General features: G+C 51.5%; 1 protein-coding gene across 10 annotated transcripts in view; it reads right to left on the reverse strand.

The window, feature by feature from the left end:
• Nucleotides 1–4,375: 4,375 nt before the first annotated feature.
• Nucleotides 4,376–23,309, reverse strand: part of LSAMP (limbic system associated membrane protein) — a 966,851-nt gene continuing 947,917 nt past the window's right edge. For all 10 annotated transcript variants that reach the window (XM_083819698.1, XM_083819693.1, XM_083819696.1 and 7 more), the window contains one exon: nt 4,376–10,891. In XM_083819698.1, coding sequence (XP_083675824.1) covers nt 10,794–10,891 — 98 coding nt within the window. In that variant the 3' untranslated portion in view covers nt 4,376–10,793. The remainder of the gene's footprint in view (nt 10,892–23,309) is intronic.

Below are 23,309 nucleotides of genomic sequence, written 5' to 3' on the forward strand. Positions count from 1 at the left end.
CAGCCCTGCCTTTTTCTGCTGCCGAGACTGCTGGAGGGGAAAATTGGATTTGATTTTTTGTTCAGCAAGCCTCACGGCAAGCTCAGCTCTGCGGCTGGTGGAAAGGAAGCACCGCTTCTGGCTCACGTGCTCGGGTATCTGCTCAGCCACGAGCGACCCCGAGCGCTGCTCCTTCTCCTCGCTCTGACAGCCTGCGCTGGGGTGGGGATGCTGCACGCCTGCCGCAGAGACCTCAGCCTCCCTTGGCATATATCCATATTGCCCCGCATGGAGGAAGCCATGCTTCAAACGATGGTGGAGAGCCTCGGGATCCGTTGCTAAAATCCATCACGCGTGTGTACTTCCTCGGCTGACTGCAGCTACCTCCCAGATATGCCCTGCCTTGTCCTGCTTTTGTCCCACCAGGGTATGGTATGGCATGGCATGGCACACCATGACCACGTGCAACTGAAGGAGGAGGAGGCTGCCCTCCTTCATCCCTCACTTTCATCTTACAGTATCTGCCTGGTCACCTCAAAGGCAGCTCCTATAACATTTTTCTGGCTGAAAGGCACTGATAGGGGAGCAGCATTTAATTTTTTTTCCCCATAAAATTTTTTTTCCATGAACCATTTTTTTTCCATAAGCCGTGGGACAGATCGGAGTGTGACAGGTTCAGGTGTCACTGGATGAGGGGAAGAGCAAAAGCGACAAGAAATTTTTAGGAGATCTATATTAAATTCACTCTGTGTGGGATTACCATTCAGTATTAAGAGTAAAGTGAAACCTGAGCTGAGGGCCCATTATCCTCTTTGCAGTGCACTCTAACAGCATCTCCATTCATAAAGCAGCTCCTGGCCTTCAGTCCTGATCTATTTGTTTTGCTCTAAAACACTTTTTAGCACGCGATGGATTTGTCCTGCCATGTACCTGTGTGCCCAGGAAAGGGATAACACCTCTGCAGGCTGCCAGCTCCGTGCCCTTGTGTTGAATCCTATAAAAATACCCTCCCAAGTGTGCATTATTTCACGCGGGTGCCCTCTGCAAGTCTCTTCATGAACACCTATTCAGCTGTGTTTCTTTTTCCATCTTCAGGACTACCAGAAGGCAAAGTGAGCATATAGGTGATGAAAAGAGGGAAAATACAAAAGGCGGGCTGGGGAGGGAAAGGGTGAGGGCTGGGGAGGGAAACTCATTTTCTGTTTCCACCTGAGCAGGTCCCAGTGACCCGTCACAAGTGCGTGACTTGCCTGGTTTGGCAGAAATCACGGCACGCGGTCTCACCGGAGGGCTGCAGTGCCTGGCTTGAGCTACAAATCCTTTGTTCTGCAGCTCTGCCCTCGCTCGTGGAGGAAAGCTGCACGCATCTCCCTGCACGGGGCGAGGGGCGAGCTCCCAGCCCACTCCGTCCCAAAAGCACAGTCCCTTTTGCTCCATATCACAGGGACAGGCCTCACCCTTCACTGGCACTTTCTCAGCACCTCTGCAGAGTGGATGCAAATCCCAAAGGGATCATTTTACCCTGGCATAACAGGTAAATCACCCCTGGACTGACCTGATGTGTCCCCCTTTGCTACTCCCCTCCTGCCAGCCCCTGCCCAGCTCCCGCAAGGCTGGCAGCCTCTTCTGCGCCGCATCCTCCCACCCCGCTGCTGCGCTGCTCGGATAAAAGGTCCCCACCCTCATAAATAATCCATGTGGGCCAAATGGCTCATGCTCGCTCGACAAAACCGTGCTCCAGGAACAGAAAGGGGAGAGAGGCGCGCTAAAATGGCACCATGAGGGGACGGGTCTGCTCCCCGTGACATGCACCTCTTCCCATCCATTGTGGGCCTTCATCCCTTAGGGTGCGAGGGCACTGGGCTAAGAACCTGCAAGGGAGTGCCCTGCCATTGCCAGTGCTTCGGAGATGGTCAGGGACAGAGGCCAGAGACTTGTTAAATCAAATTGCCTGGCTGCCAAGGACAGGGTCTATTCCCTCTGGCGTGCAGGCAAAAAAAACCACAACACAGAAACACAGCCTCTGTCCTCGTGCCCCAAGGCAAAGCCTCCCTGTCCTTGTTATCAGGACATCCCAGTTCCTCAGGCAGGTGTGCGGAGCTGAGCACAGCAGATCAGATTTTGGCCACCGGAGTAGGGATGACTTCCTGCTCCTGTTTGCCTTTTTTGGGTTTGTTGCAGATAGGGAGTGAAAAAGGTGGGAGGGAGGGATAACATCAGAGCAAATTCATCCTCTTGCTCTAAATAAATGTTGTCTTAGCTCCAGCAGTCTCCTGAGAGAGCGCGAGCACCGGGGGACAGGAGGGAGCGCTCTGAGGGTGCAGCCCGCGAGGGAGGGAGCGCGCGGGAGCACCGGGTTCCTTGAGAGAGAAAGTTTCATCGCCACCCAGTTAATCTCCTGAGCTCTTCATTGCAATTCTGTCTCGCTCGCTGCCTCTTGAAATGAGCTCCCATTTGTCTGTCTGGTGGTAATTTCGCCTCATTTGCCTCATCGCAGCCATCATTAGAGGCACAAAGTGCCTCCGGTGCCTTTGTTCCCCTGCCTTCAGATGCCCCCCTAAGTGCCACTCGGTTTTGCCAGCTCTGCTCTCGCCCCAGCTCCTGGCAGCCTGGCCTGGCACCCTTGGCGTGCCCCGGCCCTACACTGCCTGAGGACATGCTGCTGCCTGGGGCAGAGGCCATGCTACAGTGCATGGTTTCCCTGGTGGGAGAGGTAGCATGTACTGGGGTATGTTAAAAGACCTAGAAATGAGATTTACCAGTAAGGTTACGGGAATATATGCCAGGTCTAGTGCACATTTTAATTAATAGCACCCAAATTTCCAAATTCCTGTTGCTTCCATTGCGCCATTCTTGAGCCTAAATGGGAAATCAGGACTTTTGAAGAGGCAGCAGTAAATGTTCTACAAACCATACACTATTGCAGTGTTGATCACCAGAAGGCATCGTGTAGAGCTCACCGTCTCCAGTGTGTTCCCATGTTTTGACAGACGATGGCCCAGCAGCCAGGTGCTGTGTACAGATAGCTGCCTGGGAGCAAGTGGCTGCACTTCCCAGCTGTCCTGTGTATCCCATCCCTCAGCCGCTCAGAGATGCCCCCGTGCTTCTGGGACCCCTGGGTTTGGAGCTAGTGGTACGCTGTGATGTTTGTGTCCCGATTTGTAACCCAGTCTGGGGCGTCACACTGGGAGAAATCTTGTGAAAATAAATAAATAAATAAATAAATAATCTCTATTTCATGCCCCATACACCAAAATACGGCGTCTTGAAAACAAATATACTGCCTTGGGATTCCAGCAGCTGATGGGCACGAGTCAACCTCAATAGAGCCAGCTGGTGCAAAGTTGTGGCACATCTGATCAGGTGTTTCATCTATTGACATTTAACTCCCTATACCAGGCTCTTTGTAGAGCACGACCCAGTCTTGGCTGAAATGCAAGGTGTTTTTTTGGACTCGCATTTTCTTGTGGCCTTTGCCATTACTCTTTTACCCTCATTTCCACTTGTGATTTAGCTGTGTGTGAACATAGTCCTCCAGCGAGGAGAGGTGAAGAACACAGGCCCCAGAGCACCTCCTCACCTTTCCTACTCCTCTGGAAGTTTTGAGTTGCGCTAAGTGCCAAGAATTTGGGCCCTCATCTGTTGGTATGTCTGCATCACTGCTAATATTTTCCTTCCTACCTTTTCCAGTGGAGAATGGGGTACATCTGATAACCGCCGTAACAGACAGAGGCAGCTCTTTGTGGTAGTAAACGCAGCAATTAATGCTAATGAGGCTGCTGTTAGCAAGCAATACTATTGGTGCTGTGCTCATGCCTCACCAAATGCAAGGCTTCAGTTTGTTAAGCAGATGCCAGTGTTAACAGCCAAATTCTCTTCCCATGGATAAGTTAGCGTTAGTTAAATGTACCATTAAAAATAACCATTTAAAATGTTAATGAAAACAGAGATTGTGCCTGCCAGGGTTTCGCAGCCTTCCGCTGAGCCTCGGCCTCGCCGTGCCGGAGGCGTGGAGGCTTTCCCCGGCCGTGTGTGTGAAGGTGGAGCCCCGGCAGCCCCGGGAGCCCCAGAAATTTGGCTTGGCTCCCCCAGAGCCAGTGGAGCTCAGCAGGAGCCCTCACCTCCGCACCCCATGCCAATACCCCAGCCCAGGGCCCCCCAGCTCCCCCCAGCACTGGTACACGGAAGGGCAGCAAGTTCTGGCCTCATTTTCCCCCAGACACCCAGATTTCTTCAATACATGTGTGCTCGTGGCCAGCAGGCTCACTGCACCCCAGCACCAGGCTCCCCGGGGACAGGGAGGAAAGGGGCAGGGAAGCCACCGCTGGGCAGGGTCGGAGAGGAGCCAAGCAATGGTACGCAAGGAAGGGAGGGGAAATGAAGAAACGTCTCCTCCTTTTCACGTTTATTTCGTTTTTGTATTTTTTTGTATTTTTTTTTTAAGATCACAGAAGAGCAGAGCATTCATACATGTAAAGAAACAGAAACGAGATAACAGAAGTTAAATACATTGAGAAAAGAAAAAATAAAAAGCTTCTTTTTATTTACTTATTTATTTTTCATCACTGGGTTTGGCTCATTCGTTTGTTGGGTTGTTTTGTTTCCGATCAGGTTCTGTTACACACACGCTTGCGCTTGTAAAATTTCCTTTCACAGAGCTAGTTCCGAAAACAAACCAATGGCAGAAAATAAAATGGCCGTTTTCTCGTTTCGTTAAAGAGAAGTTCAGCTCATGTCTACAGTGCCGGGGAAAAATATATATAAAGATATAGATATATATATATATTTATATGTATATAACACTGTTAATGAGGAGAGTTCTAACCACCCCACCGTGTAGCAAGAAGGGACTGGCCTTCGTTCTCAAGGCCTAGAGGATGAAACTCGGCTCCGGCTGGGAAAGCTGAAAGGTTTGGGGAGGTGACAGCGGCGCCTCGGGGGCAGGTTCTGGCTCTTTGCCCCTTCCTCCCTGGCCTCGCACACATGCGTGCACACACGTGCACACACGCCTGCTCCCGGTCTCGCCGGAGCCGCTGCTGGGAGGAAGAGGAGCAGCGTGGGTCCGGCTGCGTGCCATGGTGCGGGTGGGAGAGGAGCCTGGGGTGTGTGCGTGCATGCGTGTGGCTACACCGGGGAGCAAACGTCTTAATTTTGGGGAGCTGCTGTCCTCACCCAGCGGCACCCAGCTCCTCGTCTCCATCCACGGGCTCCACGTCATGTCCAGGAACAGCCCCACGGGCTCACGCTGCGCTGCCCGATGAGGCCCGTGGATGCGCCGTGTGCGTGCCCTGGGGGACTGGGAGGCGGGCAGAGGCTGCAGGGTGAGTGCAGGCAGGGAAGGGAGGTCCTGCCCCACCTGGGAGCTGCCCTGCTCGGATGCCACCCCTGCCCCTGCCCCAAGGGAAGGACCCTGGGTGAATTAGGAGAGCTGCTCCTCTTTCCCAGGCCCTGCTTTGGCTGGTCTCCTTGCCACACGCATCTCCCCAAGCTGCAGAGGTACAGAGGGCCTTACCAGCGCATCCTCACCAAGCCGCCCTCTGCTTTCCTGCTGCGGGGAGTGAACTGATGGGAGCCGACCACCACGCAGAGGTTCGGGGGGGATGCAGGAGCTGCCTGAACGCCGTTCTGGCAAGTTGCAAGAAGGAAAAGAGAAAGAGGCTTTAATGGCGTGACGCAGCTCTCAGTCAGCAGGAGTCATGCAGTTTAAAAAAAAAATATTTCTGGGCATTTTCTGGGCATCCCGCTGGAAAGGAAGGCGCTCTGTGACTGGTGCTGAGAGGCCACGGTCTGCCCCTTGGTCAACCTGGGAGCTCCGCGCATGGGCGATGGGCAGCACTCAGCCTTTTTGCCTGGCATCGTGTCTTGGAAATTACCATCCAGCTTCCCCATCGCTTCCCTGCCTGATGTTCTGCTCTTCTCATGGGGTGGTTTGCTTCTGGCAGCCCTAACTCAGGGAGTTTCATGTACTTGAGTCAGAGAAGCAGTGAGATTGTGCAGCATCAGAAGAGAGGGACAGAGCTGCTCACCCCGCTGGCACCCCCTCCGTGGGACCGGCTGGGTTGCTACATCGTGCCAAGCACCGTGATGACGGGGGCTGCTGGTCGGTGGGCTTGGAGCAGAGGGAGCAGAGCTGTGAGAGGGTTCGGGAGGAGGAGAGCTGTTTCCCTGTGCCCGTGGACTCCCTCGTCACGGAGGAGCGAAGTGGTAAAGCACTGTACAAAGGTGGACCTGAACCATCCCCGGTGGCAGGGCTGAGAGGGACCCTAAAGCAGCTCCTCGGCCTTCCCAGCTCCTCTTCCCCAGCGGCTGCTGAATCCTCAGGGCTCGCTGTTGCTCCCGAAAATCCCTTCCAGACGTGCAGCTTGCACTCAGCCTGCGGCTAAGGACGGCGACTTTGTCCATGCTGTGGGCTTGGGCCTTCCAAATGGGGCTGCTCAGACGGGCGGCTTGGGGCACGGCCTGGGTGCCCCTGGGGCTAAGGAGGGCTGGCGGGGCTCGGCTATTCCTTGGCCAAGAGGGGGGCAGGCAGCAGTACGCGAGCGATCTGCCCGAGCGGTGGACAGTCAGTGGCGTGAGAAAGGTGTGCAGACAAAGACTAACTCTCGACACAATGCAGGTCACCAATGAAATCCTCATGAACGGCACGCTAACATGCACGGGGCGACGCAACGTCCCCAGTGGGGGAAGCGGGGAGGGGAGGGCGCACCACCGAGCGACACTCCCGCGAGCTGCGGAGCTGGAGACGAACGAAAATGAACACGAGTGCCAAGATACAGGTGTCGGCCGGGGAGCCCCACGTCGCCTTTCCCCGCAGGTCAGGGACAGGCGGCCGCTCTGCTGTCTGTCCGTCCGTCCGTCCGTCTGACCGGCCGCGCGCTACAGGCACGTGGCTCGGGGCGGCCGCGCTCCCGCTGCCCAGTTCCTTTCAGAAAGACTTGCCTTCGCCCCTCTTCTCGGTCATCTGAAAAGGGTTAGAAATCTGCTAGCAAGTGTGGGGCCATATATTAACTCTAAGTCTTTGTTCCTCTGCTTGGACATTACCAGACATCTCATGTAACTCTCGGAATATTTACAAACCGGTAGAAGAAATACAACTTTTTTTTTTTTCTCGTTTTGTTCGCTTCTTTTTATAACACTAAATGTTAAATCTCCATCGACCAAACACAATTACACTGACAAGCTCAAGGAACTGGTGTCCCGTTCCGAACTCCCGTCTCCCCAGTCCCCGACCAGCTGAGAGGCAGCGGGAGGCGAGAGCACAGCTTCTCCGCAGGGGATGGGGAAGGTGGGAACATGAACGCGGAGTGGAGGTGAGGAGGAGAAACAGCATCAGAGAAAAGGGCCTGAGACGTGAGAAATACCTTTGCAACACCTCTGCTGAAGGGCGGAGGGGGAGAAAGGGAATGGGGAGAGCGGGTGGGCTTGCATTTCCCCTGTTTGCCCGAGCTCTCATCTCGATGGGTGCATTGAGCGATCCCTGCTCGAGCTGAGGAGGAGCAGGGGGATGCACATGCAGCAGCTCATGGGGCGAGCCTGGCGAGTCCCCCAGCCCCGCTAGGAGCAGGCACGGCCAGGAGCGGGCTGCCAGCACTGCTGCAGGTGACAGACCTCCTCTGTGCTTGTGGCCTTCCTTGGGCAGGTCTGCAAGCAGCTGGCCTTAACCCTGCTTTGCAGCCACACGACCGGGTACGGGTCTGCCTGGCTCCTGCAGGCAAGACCTGAACCAAGTGTCGGGGCCGTTTCCTGCTGCTAATGGGGAGGTGGCTTCAGAAATTGAGTGTCCTGCTTTTAGCAACATACTTGCCTTTAAACCGAAAGCCTCCGTGCCTTGACAGACAAAAAAAAAATAAAAATCTAACACTGAAAAAAAATACCACACCCCCAAAACTCCTTCAAAATACCCAAAGCAACGAAGACACAAGACACAGCACACTGCCACCACCCTGGCAGGGTTCTAGGCAGTGCCTAGGGGTGACCTCACCACAGCCAACCCCCCTGTGCAGGACAAGACGCGGGACAGCCCTCACAGTGCTGGCATGGAAGAGAAGCCTCAACCTAAAGAAAACGGTGGGCTCGCTTATCATGATGAGCAGCCTGGCGCCATCGAGTCACCTGCTGATAGCAAGTCTGCGATAGAAAACCCAGGTGAGCGCCAGACACGCTGGCGATGTGGTGGCATCCCAGCACGCTCCCAGCCCCGGCTTTTGGGAACAGCATCAGCTCACGGCTGCAGGGTCACCCCAAAGGGGATGAGGAGCCCTTGCTGCAGCAGGAAACCTGGAGCTGTGACCAAGACACCGAGTGACACAGATCTCCTGAAATGTAACCAAATACTCAGAGGGATACGGGACATGATGGCACCAAGGCACAAATGCTCCAGGTATGACTTTGGGGCCCAGAGGAGTGTCGACTGAGCATAATTTACCACCATCCAAGCCCACAGCACATCTATAGCTAGTCTGCTATCACCCAGCCTTCAGCCTCTCATCTCTCTCTCTTATTTCCTTGCTCATCCTGGCTGTCAGCGAGGAGCCCTTGGCTGCCTGCTCAATCGCCTGCCTGTCGCTGCCCCAAACAGCTGAGCTCAGCAGGAAGGATGCGAGCACCAGCAGCACCGCAGTGCCCACTGACAGCAGCCGGAGCAGTTCCTCCTGCTTTGGGAGAGGGAACAGCATGCTTGCTGGTGCTTCAAAGCCCTGCGGTGCCGAGCATCCATAAAACATTGTCATGGGATGCTCAGTCATCTTGACTGGGCTATCTCAAGTTCCTCCCTGTGTGTCCCCAAAAGAAGAGGATACCTGATAAAACCTCCATTTTACCCCCTTGGCTGCTGCGCCACCTCCCAGCCACCAGCCAGCATCTTCTCACCCCCGACTCTCACGGCCTGATCTCTCCCTCTCCTTGCTCAGGGCTCACTGCATCTTCTCCTGCAGGCACCTCCACACACAGCTCTGCCGTGGGGAGGGTGATGGCAAGCAACAGCCCCCTGCAGCAAGCCCTTCCTACAGGAAATTGAAGAGGGAAGGGAATTGCACTGCCTACTTCTTCGCTGCACCACTTCAAGCTCCTTCTTCATAAGCCCAGGATGCTGGACTTGGCATTTGTTTTGACTCTTACATTCACAGGTCCTGGACATCTTCTGACCCAATTTTCTTCAGCTGTATAATTTTCAAGGTGAGCTTCATCACAGCAGTGGTGCAAGATACGCACGCACACACACACACACACACGCATCCCCACATCACACACACTTCTTGTAACAGGGAGGACAACAACAAAAGGGGCCATCGGCGCTATTTTTGCATGAACGCTGAGATGGTTAGGAATGACCACACCATGGCTTTCAGTCGAGGCATCGCTCCTACGCACACTGTACCTACAGGACAGGCTGCTCAGCAATGGCCAAGGTCTCGTCTCTCACCCCGTACCAGCCCAGCCTCTCCTCCCCAGGAGCAGGCACCTCTTCGCATGCCGTACTTGTTTTTCTATGTATTTGGACAAACACACACCTGTGCATTCACTCACATGAGTGTGTGCAAGCACTGAGGTGTAGCAGGAGCTGCTATGCTGCTGCTCTAAGGCTGAGAGCCAGACAGGTGCAGGTGGGAGGGAAAAAAAGGTTAAAAAAAGATGCAGGCTGATTCTTGCAAGCGAGGTGGCCAGGAGGATGCTGGAGAAGGGCCACCACGGGAAGCTGTGCTGCAGCTGCCCCTCTCTCCTCACCCCTCTTCTCTGCCCGAGTGATCTCTCAGCATCTGGTCTCACACTTACAAGGCAGGACATTATCTACAGCGGGATGAGCGTATGTACACATGGACTGTTCCTCTTGCATGCTTAGAGAGAGCAGGAGAAAGAGAGAAAGAGGAGACAGAGCGCGAGCCACGCACACACACATGCACGCATGCACGCACACACGCAGGCATACACTGGAGAAAGAGAAAGACACTTAGTCAAATTGAGGGGGAGAGGAAGAGAATTAAAAAAAAAAAAAAAAAGGAAATAAAAGTATGGTTTCGGTTGAATTGACACAACTTTAGTTCAGGCCAGAGCGTGATGTTGCAGGAAGGAGGGTACAGGAAGGATGGTTTTTAGCAAGGGCCCGGTGCACAGGAGCACAGGATGAGGTGAAGAGAGGAAGGGGTTCTTCACGGGACACCAGTGTGCAGAGAGCTTCAGATAACTTGCTCTGTTGTGTTTTTTTTTTCTTTTTTTTTTTTTTTCCTAAAATTATGAACTGCCTGAGCATTGGCTCAAAAAAATGACCAAGAGCATCCAAAAAGTTAAGTAAGTGGCTACAGACGCTGAAGCAAAGACCTCTTTCTGCAAAAGAAAGAAAGAGGAGGAAGGAAGGAAGGAAGGCAGGTGAGGGAGTATGGAAAAGAGGAAGGAGGAGAGAAAAGAAAAGGGATCTTCTGTTCGATTGGCTTTGCGGGTTTCGTTGGTGTGTTTATTTTGCAGCATCCTCCGGCGACGTGCTCCTTGCTGGTGCCCCATTCTCCCCCTCGCTTTGTGTTGCCTCCTAGACGGTCGGTGACTTGACGGCCGGCTTGTCAGAAATCGTATTAAATGTTGCTGAGTCGTCTTTGCTGTGATTTTTCCTCTCCCCCCTCTTCGCTCCTGAACACACAAAAGTTGTGAAAGAAACGGTCCTCTCCCTCTCTCCCCCTCTCTTTTTTTCTCTCTCCCCTCTCTTCGCTCTGTCTCCTGTATAACGCGTTTTGCTTTGTGTGTTGTCGTCGTCGTTGTTGTCGTGTTGGTTGTTGGTTTTTTTTTTTAATTATTATTATTATTATTATTTTTAATTCTGATTTGTATTAACATTTGCTGAGTAGGCAGAGCAGGGACGCTGCCAGCAGCCACAGTGGGACGGCCAAACTCATGGAGCCGTTGTCTACTCTCCCCGTGCCGGGTCCTGCAGGGTGCGAGAAGGGAAGAGAAAAGAGGACAAGATCACACGTGGTACCACGACAAGGGGCTCGAGGAGGAGCACGCCACCAATGCTCTCTCCTCACACGACACCCAGCCTGCAGGAACCAGGCTGGGAGCAAGCAGGAAAGCTCAGCCCCAGCCGTGAACCCCGCGGTGCCGCTCACACCTCCGCGGTGCGTCCCCCCTGCCCGCGGTGACCCATCCTAGTGCCCACAGGGGCTGGTGCATTGCCACAGTCCCAAAATGTGGCACCTGCAGGGCAAAATTAGGATTTTTTGTTAAGGGAAGGAAATGAACCTGCACGTGTGTGTGCGCACGCGGGTCTGTCGGAGGGGGCAGGGAGGAGCGCTGTGCCGCAGCAACAAATAACGCAGGCTCGCTCCAGGAATATTAAGCGCTAACGCTCCTGACATCTCATCCATCCTCTCATCGACGGGTTTCCTCTTCTGGATGGCTTTAAAGGCAGTGGTGCTGTTTTAAATTCACCCCGCAATACCAAGCGTTGGCAGTCTCTCCTCTGTAATGGGCAGGGAGGTGTACATGGCTGCAGTTTCATAAATGCATGCTCGTCGTTATTTACACGTGGGGGTATATCTGTGCATGTAGATGCAGTGTTTTATAGGACAAGATACTGAAGTGTGGAGATAGATATGGGTCTATTTGTTGGAACTAATCCTACTGTGAAAGAAGACATGCTTACCAGCAAAAAGAGCCATTTCTAATGGGTGTGTGTGAGGAAAAAAAAGAGAAAAACAAACAAACCACCCGTTTGTGAGATCCTGATGGTAGCAAAATGCAATTGCTCCATCTCACAGCCTGCAGTTTGCCTGACGAAGAGCCCCTCTCTGCTGGTGGAGCACAGGTGCCCAGCAGCACCGTCGCTATTAAAGTTTAGCTGGTGACATAGAGGCATCCCTCAAATTCTGTAGTATTTTCATTTGTCTTATTTTTTTTCTTAATGTAGCCTTTCACTTACTAGATCATCTGTTTTGTGTGGAAAATTTGTATTCCAAGTGTGGCTTTTTTTTTCAGTTATTCCCTGCTCATTTTCTGACTCGTCACACAAATCCTACAACATTATTCTCCCTCCCTGAACTCATGAATGAGTTCAAGTTCAGTTGCTGCACTTACCTGAACCTGTGTGTCAGAGACAGTATCTTTCATGGTCAACTAACTGGGGGGAACAAGTGTTTGGGACCATGCGTGTCACATTTTGTCAGGGAAGAAGTCACAAAACATGACTCCTCTGGCCCAGCAATTAATCAAGAGCCCACCAGGCAAGGTGCGTTGTCTGCAAAACATTTCCAGCCATTACATTTTTTACCATGCAGCTAAAATACTATTTGTCTAACACACACATACACATGTAATACATGGCCACCTGCTCCTTCCTTGCCATTTTCCTAGGGTTCATATGGGATTAGAGCAAAGAGATGAGCCTATGGAGGCACCTGGCATGGCAGAAGCAGAGGTATGTTAGACCTTGCCTGGGTACTGCTGCTCCAACAGGTGTAAGTGCTTGGCTTTGGGGTTTGTGTGTGTGTGGGCATGGTTAGGCATGGCATGGTATGATATGGTGCGGTATGGTATGGCGTGGTAGAAGAGATGAGCGGCTGCAATATGCAGGAATAAGGGAGGACACATGCGGCACGGTGTGATGACAGTCACACCAGCTTCTGCCCTGCTCGAGCTCGAGTGAGCAAGCTTGTAGACATCTGATGACCCAAGACTCCCATCTCCATGACTGAAAAATGATCATAGCTCTAGGTACCTCCTCACACTTCTCCGTGGAGCTTTCTCTGTGCCACTGCAGCACGCACAAATTCAGCCTGGCGGCTGCGTGTGATCCCCGTGCCTTGCAGCAGAGCCAGGTAAAGGCCACACCAGGTGCACTGCATTTACCTCCACACGTGCTGTGAAAGCGTGGGACGGTTCCAGCCCGATCACAGACCAAAGCCTTGAAAACTCAATGAATTCAGGCATCGAGGGCACCGGTTATGGCCAACGCTCACGCCGCGGTCTCCGCCGCCCCCTGGCGAGCATCCCCGGCAGCAAAGTGTCCCCTTCCCCAGGGGACGGACGGGGGGGCTCTGGCAAACGAATGGTGCCTTCTCCGCTGTCCCCCCAGTTTGGTAACCTTGAGCCAGTGTCCTGAGAGTTTGCTCTGCCAGCTAATCTCCGGGGCTAACCACTCCCCGCAATTTGGCTGCACTGCCAAGTTCATGGCCGTGCAATGGCGAAGGGGGTTTTCTTCCACCGTAGCCAGGGAAAAGAATTGGGTTGCTGCTGCTGCTGCTGCTGAGCTCATACGCATATCTGGCACCATTTCACAAGTAAACCCTTGAGGGACCCCAGACTCCAAGCGGCTGGCCGTGTTGGACCGCATTAATCAAACCAGGAAGGCACAGGCTGAAAACTGGCAAGGGCAAAGCGATCGCGCCTCCCTTCCGTGCTGCAGCTGGCGAGGGGTGCAGATGCAGGTGGACCACGGCCGGGAAGACTAACCACAGCCAGCCTTGGTCATCTGCGCTGGTGCCACAGCACGAGGCAGCCGATTTTCACAGCTCCCCCTGGGCTGAAGGGGACCATGTGCACTGTCCTACGTCTCTCCCACGGCAGAGTAGCCCGAGCTATGTCCATAAATTTAGCTAGGGGGAGGATGGAGCTGTGCCACCATGCCCTTGCTACTCTTGCCCACCTGCAGGTGATGCTGGACCCACACCAGCCTCACACAAAGAAGCCCCAGGGGTCCTTTCCACACGCTGCTGGGAGAACACCTTCACATTTTCGAATCACGGTGTGGAAGAGCAAGTGAGGCCCCAGTGATTTTTTTCCCCCGCTGCAGGCAAACCCTTCCCCGCAGCAGAAAGCTGACAGTGGCTGCACGCTCTGGCACAAAGCATGCTGCTTAGGCGGCGCTGCCAGAGCTTTATCAGCCTCGCACGCCAAGCCGGTGGCACCTGCTGTTATTAAGGGTGCCTGACCTTTCCCACTGTAAGGCCCCGCTTGCTTATCGCTTCGCAGGCATTAATGGGGCGGGAGGAATGTTCCCACGCTGGGTGTTTGCCTCAGGCTGGATTTATTTTGTTCTTTAGTGGAAGGGCAGCAGCCTAAACACTTCTGCTGCTTCTGGGGGCAAGGCTTGAGAAAGAAAAATATTTTTTAATTACCAAAAAAAAAAAAAGGAAAAAAAAAAAAAGAAAGCAAGCTTGTGGCTGCCCCTCAGAACCTTTTTCTGCTCTGACACTGGCTCAGAGCCTTGCACCACTGCAGGGATTTAGTCTTTCAGCACAAGGTAAACAGCTACACCAAATGATCTGCCCCATACACATAGGTGTGTGTATGCTACATCGCACCATACGGCTGAAATGCTCCTACTGCCATAAAGGGTGCAGGAAAAGAGGGGGCAGGCAGGGTGGTGGGACTTGGATGAGAAGGTGGAGGGAGGAGGAAAAGCAGGGTGCTTCTCAGGTTCACTGCAAACCCCAGTGAGACTGCAAAGCCTATTCCTCAAAACCAGCTCACCTGTTCCTCAAAACCAGCCTGCCAAAAGGAGCCCACTGCAAGAGACCAGCTCTATGGGGTCAGGCCAAGGGTCTCATCCAACCTTCAGTCCCGGCCCCTGCAGCTGGGGGCCAACTCAACACTCCTTAAGAGCTTGATTTTCACAGTATCACTGAACGGCTCAGGTTGGAAGGGACCTTACAGACCATCCAATTCCAACCCCCTGCCACAGGCAGGGACACCTCCCACCAGACCAGGCTGCCCAAAGCCCCATCCAGCCTGGCCTTGAGCACCTCCAGGGATGGGGCATCCACGACATGGAAGAACATTTTTTTTCTTCCTTGAAATTCTGGCCTACCCGAAGACTTCTGTATCCACAGTCTCCCTCAATATATTTTTTATTTTTATTTTTTAATTTTTGCGGCTGTTCACCTGTGCTCCGGCTTGGCTGGAGGAGCAGGGGGAGCTGCAGCAGGGGCAGGCGTTCCCGTCTGTGCCCTGAGCACTGCTGGAGGCTGCAGCCGCACGCCTCCTTCCCACCAGGTGGCAGCCGAAGGCAGAGAATAAAAAATAAAGAGGAATAAATAAATAAATAAATAAATAAATAAATAAATAAATAAATAAAAACGGGAAAAAAATAATAAAACCACCCACCATCTCAGGGCTCACTTGAACCCTGCAGAAGCCTCCCCTGCAAGGTGTCTGGCCGGGCAGGGATGCTGCGCTGCCAGGGACTCCCATAGATGCTGCTGCTGCCTGTTTTGGATGGGACAAGGCCAGCACCGGGAGCAAAACTGGGGATCTTAGGGCACTTGCCCCCTGTTAGAGTCGGTCAGTCTGTCTAGGTGGCTAGCCAGAGGCCCTGGCTTCCTCCTCTGCAGTGGCAGACAGACCGTAAGTCGGCTCCAGCCTGTTTACAGATCTGCACAGCAGCATCCTTCCTGGCTGCATGGTGTCTGCAAGGGAATAACACTGGCTGGCATTAAAACACAGGGCTAGTGGCTAGGGACACCTGGGGGAAAACCCTGGGGTCCTGCACAGACAGACCTGCTGGCAAAAAAACCCTGGGGCCTAAAGGAGGGGTGCCAGCTCTGCATGCTCTGAGCACAACGTGGTTATGTTTATGTGGCGTGCAATCTGCCCCCCACTGGTCTGCACCTTCCCACAGCCACTATGCAGCAGTGTCCTTGCTACAACAGCTTCAGGTGGCAGTTCTGAACTGCCGGGTTGGTTGTCCCTGTCAAAAGGAAGACGTCTATCCACTGTAGTTGCAAGAAACCAAGGTTGCATGGGTAAAGCTTCTAACCCGCTCTACTTCCTCCCCACGGAAAATGCCTGCTTCTGCATGCTCACTGCCTTCAGCTCCCTTTTGCAAGACTGATACCACCTCTGATGGCACCTATAAGATGTACAGAACTGTAGCCCTGGAGGCTGACCTGCTGTGCTTAGTAACCCTTGCTGAACAGACAAACCAGATGAGACCAGTAAGCAAATCCACAAGCCCGCTTGGCTGCACAGAGGTATGCCTCCAAATGCTGTAAGCACCATGATGACTGCCAGCAGAAATTGGAACTACGACTTTCAAGCTTCCCAACACAGACCTTTAAAAGGGTTTTTTGAGATGCAAGCAAGGAGTAGATATATTCTTGGTCCATATGGAGAGGGGAAAAAAAAAAATCACCCACCCATCTACATGTTTCACACCTGCACTCACCAGTGTGGAATTTCCCACTGGCTCCCAGCTTTTATCACCTGAGTAAAACGAAGTGGAGATAGGAAAAGAGACAGCAGATGCCTGGGTTTTCTCTTATTTACATTATCAAGACTCTAGGGCTTGGTAAGTCTGTTGGTGCTCATGGTCGAGAGCCCAGAGAGAAGTTTCAAAAGGCACCAGAAAGCTACAGGCTCTTCACTTGCTTTGGTGAATCTGCCCCTGGGATCCTCTCAAAGAATGTGAGATAAAACCCAGTGTAAGAGGACAGTCGGACCCCATGAGCTTCTAGCTGAAGGTTAGGCCACGGGGGAGGCAGGAGACAGGCTAGAAAGACTTCTCTGTGATGGGAAGGAAGGGAGTGATGGCAAAGCAAGTGGAGCTGGCCTGACATTTTTCAAACTGCTCTTCATCCTCAGTGGCTCCGTGCTCCGTGCTGGTGACAGGTTAACTTTGCTTACAGCAAAGGTTGGAGTCTTGCTTCTTGAGCAAAGAGGACCAAAAATGAGGGAGGAATGAAAATATCCTCTAAGGGATGTTTGGCCTCTAAGGTCAAAGGGGAAGTGGATATGCACCATGTAGGTGTCTCCATGGCACCTCACTCCCTGGTTCCTGGAGGGGTCTTAGGTTTTACACTTGCGAGCTCCCCTGGAAGAAGTCATTTTTCCAGTCTGTTGACTCTTGCTAGGGCTTCAGAAGATGAAATCTTTATTATCATGAAGGCTTAAAAGGGACGAATACTGTTAATTCCATTTTCAAGGTCATACTTTGAAAGTTATTAATTTCTTTCTTCCAAGGCTTTGCACTCTACTCTGAGGCTTTAGGGATTAGCAGTTTCTACTTACTAGGGTTCATCTGGGGCTTCTTCCTTACTAGTTTCCTGTCCATCCCCCCTGCTTTGAGGAGAAGACATGCTTTTTCACTCCCTGTTCTCAATGTTGAAACTGTTTTGTTTGTTACTTGCTTGTGGCCCATTCTCACTACCAGTTAGTATCTGTGGGGTTCTTCTCCTGTAATTAAAATTTGACTGTAACGGCACTGGCAATAGATTGGCTTTTCTAGAGGCAGAAGTACCACTGTGTAAACTACGGAGGATGCCCTGCAGCAACTCTCCAACAAGATTAAGGCAATGTCTCTGGTGTCTATCAATCTTAGCACACTGTTTAATGTATTTCAGAATTTGCTCATGGGTTTTTTTAGCACTGAACACTTCTTCCCCATGTTTTGGAGCTCATTCATGGTGCACTAAGTACTAATCTATCATACCTCGTGTCACAGTGAAGATTCATTCTGCAATGCAGCTCACCCATCCTTCTCCGAGGTCTGAAGACTATCCCTGAAATCATATTTCTCAGTGTCGCTCTGAGAAGGCTGTGCTTTTCAAAAGATGGCTGCTTACACCATTTATCCTGGAGCTGGTATGTAGTACTGCTAGTCTGGAATTGAGCTATTATCATGATCAGTGAGGCTGGTGGTGGCCAGAAGACCACCTACGTTTCAAGGTTACACATATTTTTCATTACTAGATCTATCCTAAAGGCATCAGAAAGTTCCACAGTTCTCTCACAGCTAAGAAATGTCTCCCACCCTTTCCATTCTCCTAGTAGTTGGAGGATATATATGTATATATATATATAAAAAATAAATATATATAATAATAAATATATGTATATATATATAAACATCTTGCAAACTACTGATACAAAATCAGTTACTCACAACTCCCTTGTCTTCAAACCATTCATTGAAGACTTTCATCCTACAAGCAAAGCATCCAAAAAATACGTAACACAGAGTTTTTTTGGGGTCATCACAGGGAAGATCTAAGCTTTTTCTGCTTTTCATTTTTCTAAGATAGAAAAAAAAAAACCTCCTCTACTCACATCTCAAGCACATGTGTAAGACATAGCAGACCGGCTGTGGCAACAGTTTGGCTTCTCATTAAGGAACAAAGAGCACAGCTCCCCTCACCCAGAGCATACACAGCCCTAGGAAGCAGGCTTGCTAATGGGAAACTCTGGAACCTCTTGAAAAATTAATATTTTCATCAGCTTTGTGCGTGTCTGTTTACCTACTTAATCCTTGCTACAGTTTTCCACACGCTTTGCTGGGTATTTGGCATGGGAAAGATTTGAGTGGCTGTGAACAGAAATGAAGAGGGAGGGACACGCTGAGGGGTGCCTGGTAAGGAGATCGAAGCAGAAGGTGAACTAGATTGGGCTGGAGAGTGACCAGCATGCTAGACATTACTCTGGTACTGTAATCCAGTTGTATCACTGCCTCGGCCCTTCCTTTCCATCTCTAGTGCCTGCAGCATGGTGCCCCCTGACCTGTCCTTGAGGTCTTCTTAAGGACATCACTCCTCCCTGTGGACTCCCTTGCACCACCACCCTTGGCAGAAACAGCCCCTGTGGGGTGAGAAGGCCCCCTGGGCCCCCTCCCTCCTGGTGCAGGTGTGGAACAAGCTGGAATGAGGTTTTAGCTAGCTTTTGTCAAGGGCTGCTTCTGAACAAGAAATACGGGGCCCAGATCATGGGAACACCATAAAGGAGACCGCACACTTCTCTGGGCTTTCAGAAAACCACAGATCTCACGAGAGTCAAGCCAGGCCCACGGGTTGGTGCACATCTCTAAAGCACGTGGTCTGCACAAATACTTTTTTGTGCCCTCTGTAGTTCTCACCAAAATATGGATGTGTGTACAGGTGTGAAGTTGCATGACTCCTGCTCACTTCACAGTGCAAGCAGGGCTTTCATGCTGGCTTCCTGGCCCAGTCACGGGTAATGCTGGAGCAGAAAGGGCTTCCACTGCCCGTTCCCAGGCCAGTAACACAAGAAGGAAAGTCACTGCAGCTTACAGACAGCTGAGCTGGCCTACGTCTGGGTGACTTGGGAGCAAAGGAAAAGATGCCTGCAGCCACTCTGTCCATCCTCCAGATGTTCTGGGGTGCATAAAAACTGCTCAGCGAAGGTGGGATGTGCCTCTGAGCATGGGGTGTGTGTGCAGTGCATAAAGTGATCTGGCTCAGGAGTGTACTGGTCCACCAGCAAGCATGCGTGTCTGTAACACCTACCGTACAGGCAGCCTGGCTGGACCTCACTGAAGCCGTGCTGGTCACAGCACATCCTCCTCTGTGGCCTGACCCCTTGTGTCCTTGCTCCTGTCCATGCATCCATTTCCCAAATTGCAAAGGGACATGCAGGTGATGTTGGGGAAGGGCCAGCGCACTTCTCCTTCGCTTGCCTTGCCACTAGGCTTCTCCCTTTTGCAGGGATGCTCTGCCGACAGACCTGCTCGGCCACAGCAGGGCAGGCCTGCCAGGAGAGCTCTGCTTTTTCTGCAAGCCTGATTTCTTTGGAATGGTTGTTTTTTTTTTTTTTTTCCCCTGTGCACCCCCCTCCCTCCCAAATCCCCCACCTCCCTTCTCCCGGTTGTTTTTGTTTTTAGAGAGAGCGCTTAGACAGCTGTATTAATCATGCAAGCCCAGCCATGTGTAATGTGCTTTATCAACAGCAGAGCAGACACTGAATGGCAACTGGTTCACAAGCAGGCCCAGTGCAGTGCCTGAGCCGGGAAGATAAACCCGCTGCTTCCCAAACCGACTTACCGTCATGGGTTAGTGAATGGAGAGGCTGTTCACTTGGGACAATAACCAGAGGGGAGGTCAATTTGTTAGGCAAATTCTTAAGTGGTGTATAGTCAAAATGGGAGCAGGGGGAGAGGAGGAGGAGGAAGGTGGGAATTGCTCTTTGGCCGTTTTCTCTTAGGGGTGCGAGGAAATTTTGAGTGTGCTTGAGGATTAAATCAAGACAACAATGGCTGTTCTTCATCCTCCTTGCTGCCCTCCACACTTGTGTCCCCGTCAGCCCAGCTGGCAGCTCACCACAGGAGGGTAGGAGAGGGAGAGGGAAGAGCGAGCATTTTGGTACACTTTCCCTGCAGTGGGTATAGGTCGGTCTCCTAATCTCTAAGGAGGAAGGTTCATCTGACAGCTTCCAAAACCCACCTAACATATGGATGGTATCAGGTATGAGTGTCCTCCAGGCAGGGGACATCTGGCCCAGGAGGGTCGTGGTCTGCCCGAGCCCTGCTCTGCAGGGCAATCTCTCCGTGCTACAGCTCCGATGCTATCCATTGGTGTCCCTGCTGCACAACTGATTTTCCAAGGCAGGTGCTTTTCCATGGGCTCTGTGTTTTCTCCCGCAGTGGTTTCACCCAACCTCCACTCTCCCAGCTGACTGCTGAGCCCTGACCTCTGTTTGGCAGGGCTGTTCTGCAGGCGTGCAAAGCTGCACCTGTGACTAACCAGACCTTGAAATGCCTTCGCTACCCCAGTGCAAGGGCCCAGCCCTGAGGAGCATCTTCTGGGACTTGCAGTCTCAGTTCCTACCCTTTGCTTCTGCTCTTCCTCCCTCACTGGATTCTCCACAGCATTACTACCGGAAAGGGTTATGCAAATATATGCAATCCAGGGCTCATTCTGGAATAAATCAATCTAAATTAAAATTAATGAACAAAAAGTACAGAAACAGATCAAGCAATAAAGCCATTTCTCTCTCTCTCTCTCCCTTGTGTCTTTTTTTTTCCCTTTAAAAAAAGCTGGTTTCTTTTCTTTACACTTTTTGGGAAGGAATTAGAATGTTTTCTAATTTTTTAAACAGTCTCAGCAAACAGAAACTGTCTGTTGCTATCCAGAAAGCTCACCAAATAATGCTAGTAGCTGTAGTAGCAGAAATAATTCTTGGCATTTCTCTTTCCCCTAAGATAATTGTTTCCCACTCCGTACTTATGATCCATTTTGGAGCACACTATCATCACCTCTGACTTTTATTCACTTTTAACCACATGGTCAAAATAAGGCGTAATGACACTGCTTGCCTGGTACCTATGAAATATCAAGAAAAAAATCAATATGATGTTGGCCGCCTGCCTTTGCCCTGTCTTGTTCTTTCTGTTCCCTTGGCCTGAAGCCCCAGCAGGCTTGGCACCCACTGCAATTGCAGCCTACTGACCTGGCAGGGATGAACACTGACCTTGAGTGCTGAAAGAAACTTGGCTTGCCTGATCCACCCTGCAGAGCCATCCCCTTCTGCAATGGAGAATGAGCTTTTGGGAAAATCTGGCTGGATACCACCGCCAGGGAGCAAGGTGAACCTTCAGTTGAGCTTGATCTCCAGGGTCATGGGTGTTATCAGGTGCTGATGCCCTCCTAAGCTTGGTCCCTACAACCAGCATTTTTGTCTGCTGGTAATTTCTATGTCAGGATCACCATAGGACAAGATTGGCTATTTTAGCCTGTTTATGCTATGTTTTCCCCAGCCCTACCAACAAGTATGATTCAAAGGCTCCAAAGGCTTGGGTTTTCACTGACCATTTCTTGGAAACCATCTGAGAAAGAAGTTCTGGCTTCAGTGAAGAAGACTTGAGAGACGGATGAGTTCTTTAACCAGCCACATCGTACTGGAAGGACTGGTTTTTGTGGACTGCTCCCATATCGCTACCTAAGCAGCAACCCCCCTGCAAATCATGTGTTAACCCTTTACAATATGTACTTCCTCATGTATTCCCCCATGCTTCTCCCCATAGCTTCAAAAATGTTCAGACTTTCAACCTTTTGCCAAAACAAGGAGACCCAGCTCACAGGACAGCTGCCTGCTTAGCTTTGTTTGGGCAATGGAGGAAGTGACAGGGGAGCAGCCATGGGTGGAGTTCAATGCAATGGATGAACTCTCTTTCCTCCATAGCTAGGACCTCCACGGGGATGGAGGAGAACTGAGAGGGTATTCCAAAGAAAGGTGCTCTATGTTTCCCACTCTGGTCATCAGACACAAATGAACATCTCTTTTCTCCCTTCCCCCAGCTCCCACCCACTCGATGAAGGCATTAGTGACAGCACAAGCTACACGGGCTACAGCTAAATGGAGACTAGCTACGAGCTACAGTCGTACAGGGTCATTCTCCGATCAGTGCGCGTTTTGGCAGAAACACAGGACTGCTCATTCTCCTTTTCCCTTCCCCTCCGCCAGTTATTTACACACTATTACTGTAAATCTGTGTCGATGACCATGACTGGATTGTGCCACCCTCTTGGCAACAAGGCATCCCCCTGCGGAGCTCCTGGGGTTCGAGCTAACCATGCTGAGAAAGTTCCTGGTTAATCTGTGGTAAGCCCTCATGGCAAAACTCCCAAGAGGAAGACTTACAGGTTTTGAAGCCTGTCAGGCTGGGTAAGTCATTCTGATGTGGACACTAAGGGCTAATCATAGAGGAGTGAGTCTATGTGCAAAGGGCTGAGGGCAAAGGGACAAAGGAGGAGGACAGAGATGGAACCAGTGGCATACTAGTGACAGACGCTTTCGAGGTGCAACAGAGATCCCATTTGCCGTGGTGTTGGCAGGTGTGGTGGGGAATGAGAAAATTCTCCTTCCAGAAGAAAACCCCTTAGAAAATCACTTGATGATACACTAAGGCCAGCTAGGTGTTCTGACATCCCATTACAATGTGGTTACCACGTGGACAGGAAAATGTGATGAGGTGACATCATCCTGGAAGACTTTTCAGGGCAAGTTCCCTGCTGGAGAATCAGGAGAGATGGAACATTTACCAGGGACAAATCAGCTGAGAGCTGAATCAGCTAGGCTCCACCAGCCTTCTAGGATACAGCCTCATCAAATTCAACTCCCATGTGTTCAGCTGAATGGGCTTCTTCCGAGTCCCTAGCCTGCCTGAAAACAAGATGTTTTCACAGCAGCTAGCTGATGATAGCAATGCTTAGCATGAGCACAGTGCTCTTCATCTCAAGACACCTTCCTTTTAAAATTAATGCTCAAAGCCCTACAGGGCAGGGAAGCGTTACCAAGGCTTAAGAGAAATGGAAATTGAGGGAGAAGAGGCTGCGATTGTGGTCACTGAGGAAGGGCTTGTTTGAGAGCTGAGGACTGCATCTCAGAATATAAACCCATAGGGAGAAAAAGGTCAGACAAGAAGCTTTTATGCCTAAGGTTCCTTTGAAAGTGAACAGCAAAGTAAAAGCAAATGTTGAGATAAACCAGTATCTGTGCTGAAGGCCCACATTAAAGAAGCTGGTAGGGGCTTTCAGATACCAAATGAGGTCCAGAGTATTTAAATTCTACTTTCCCCCTCTGCAAAATCCTCTTAGCATGTCCTGGGTCACAGGAGATATCCC

This window comes from Anser anser, assembly GCF_964211835.1.
Source record: "Anser anser genome assembly, chromosome: 1".
Classification (NCBI taxonomy): Eukaryota; Metazoa; Chordata; class Aves; order Anseriformes; family Anatidae; genus Anser; species Anser anser.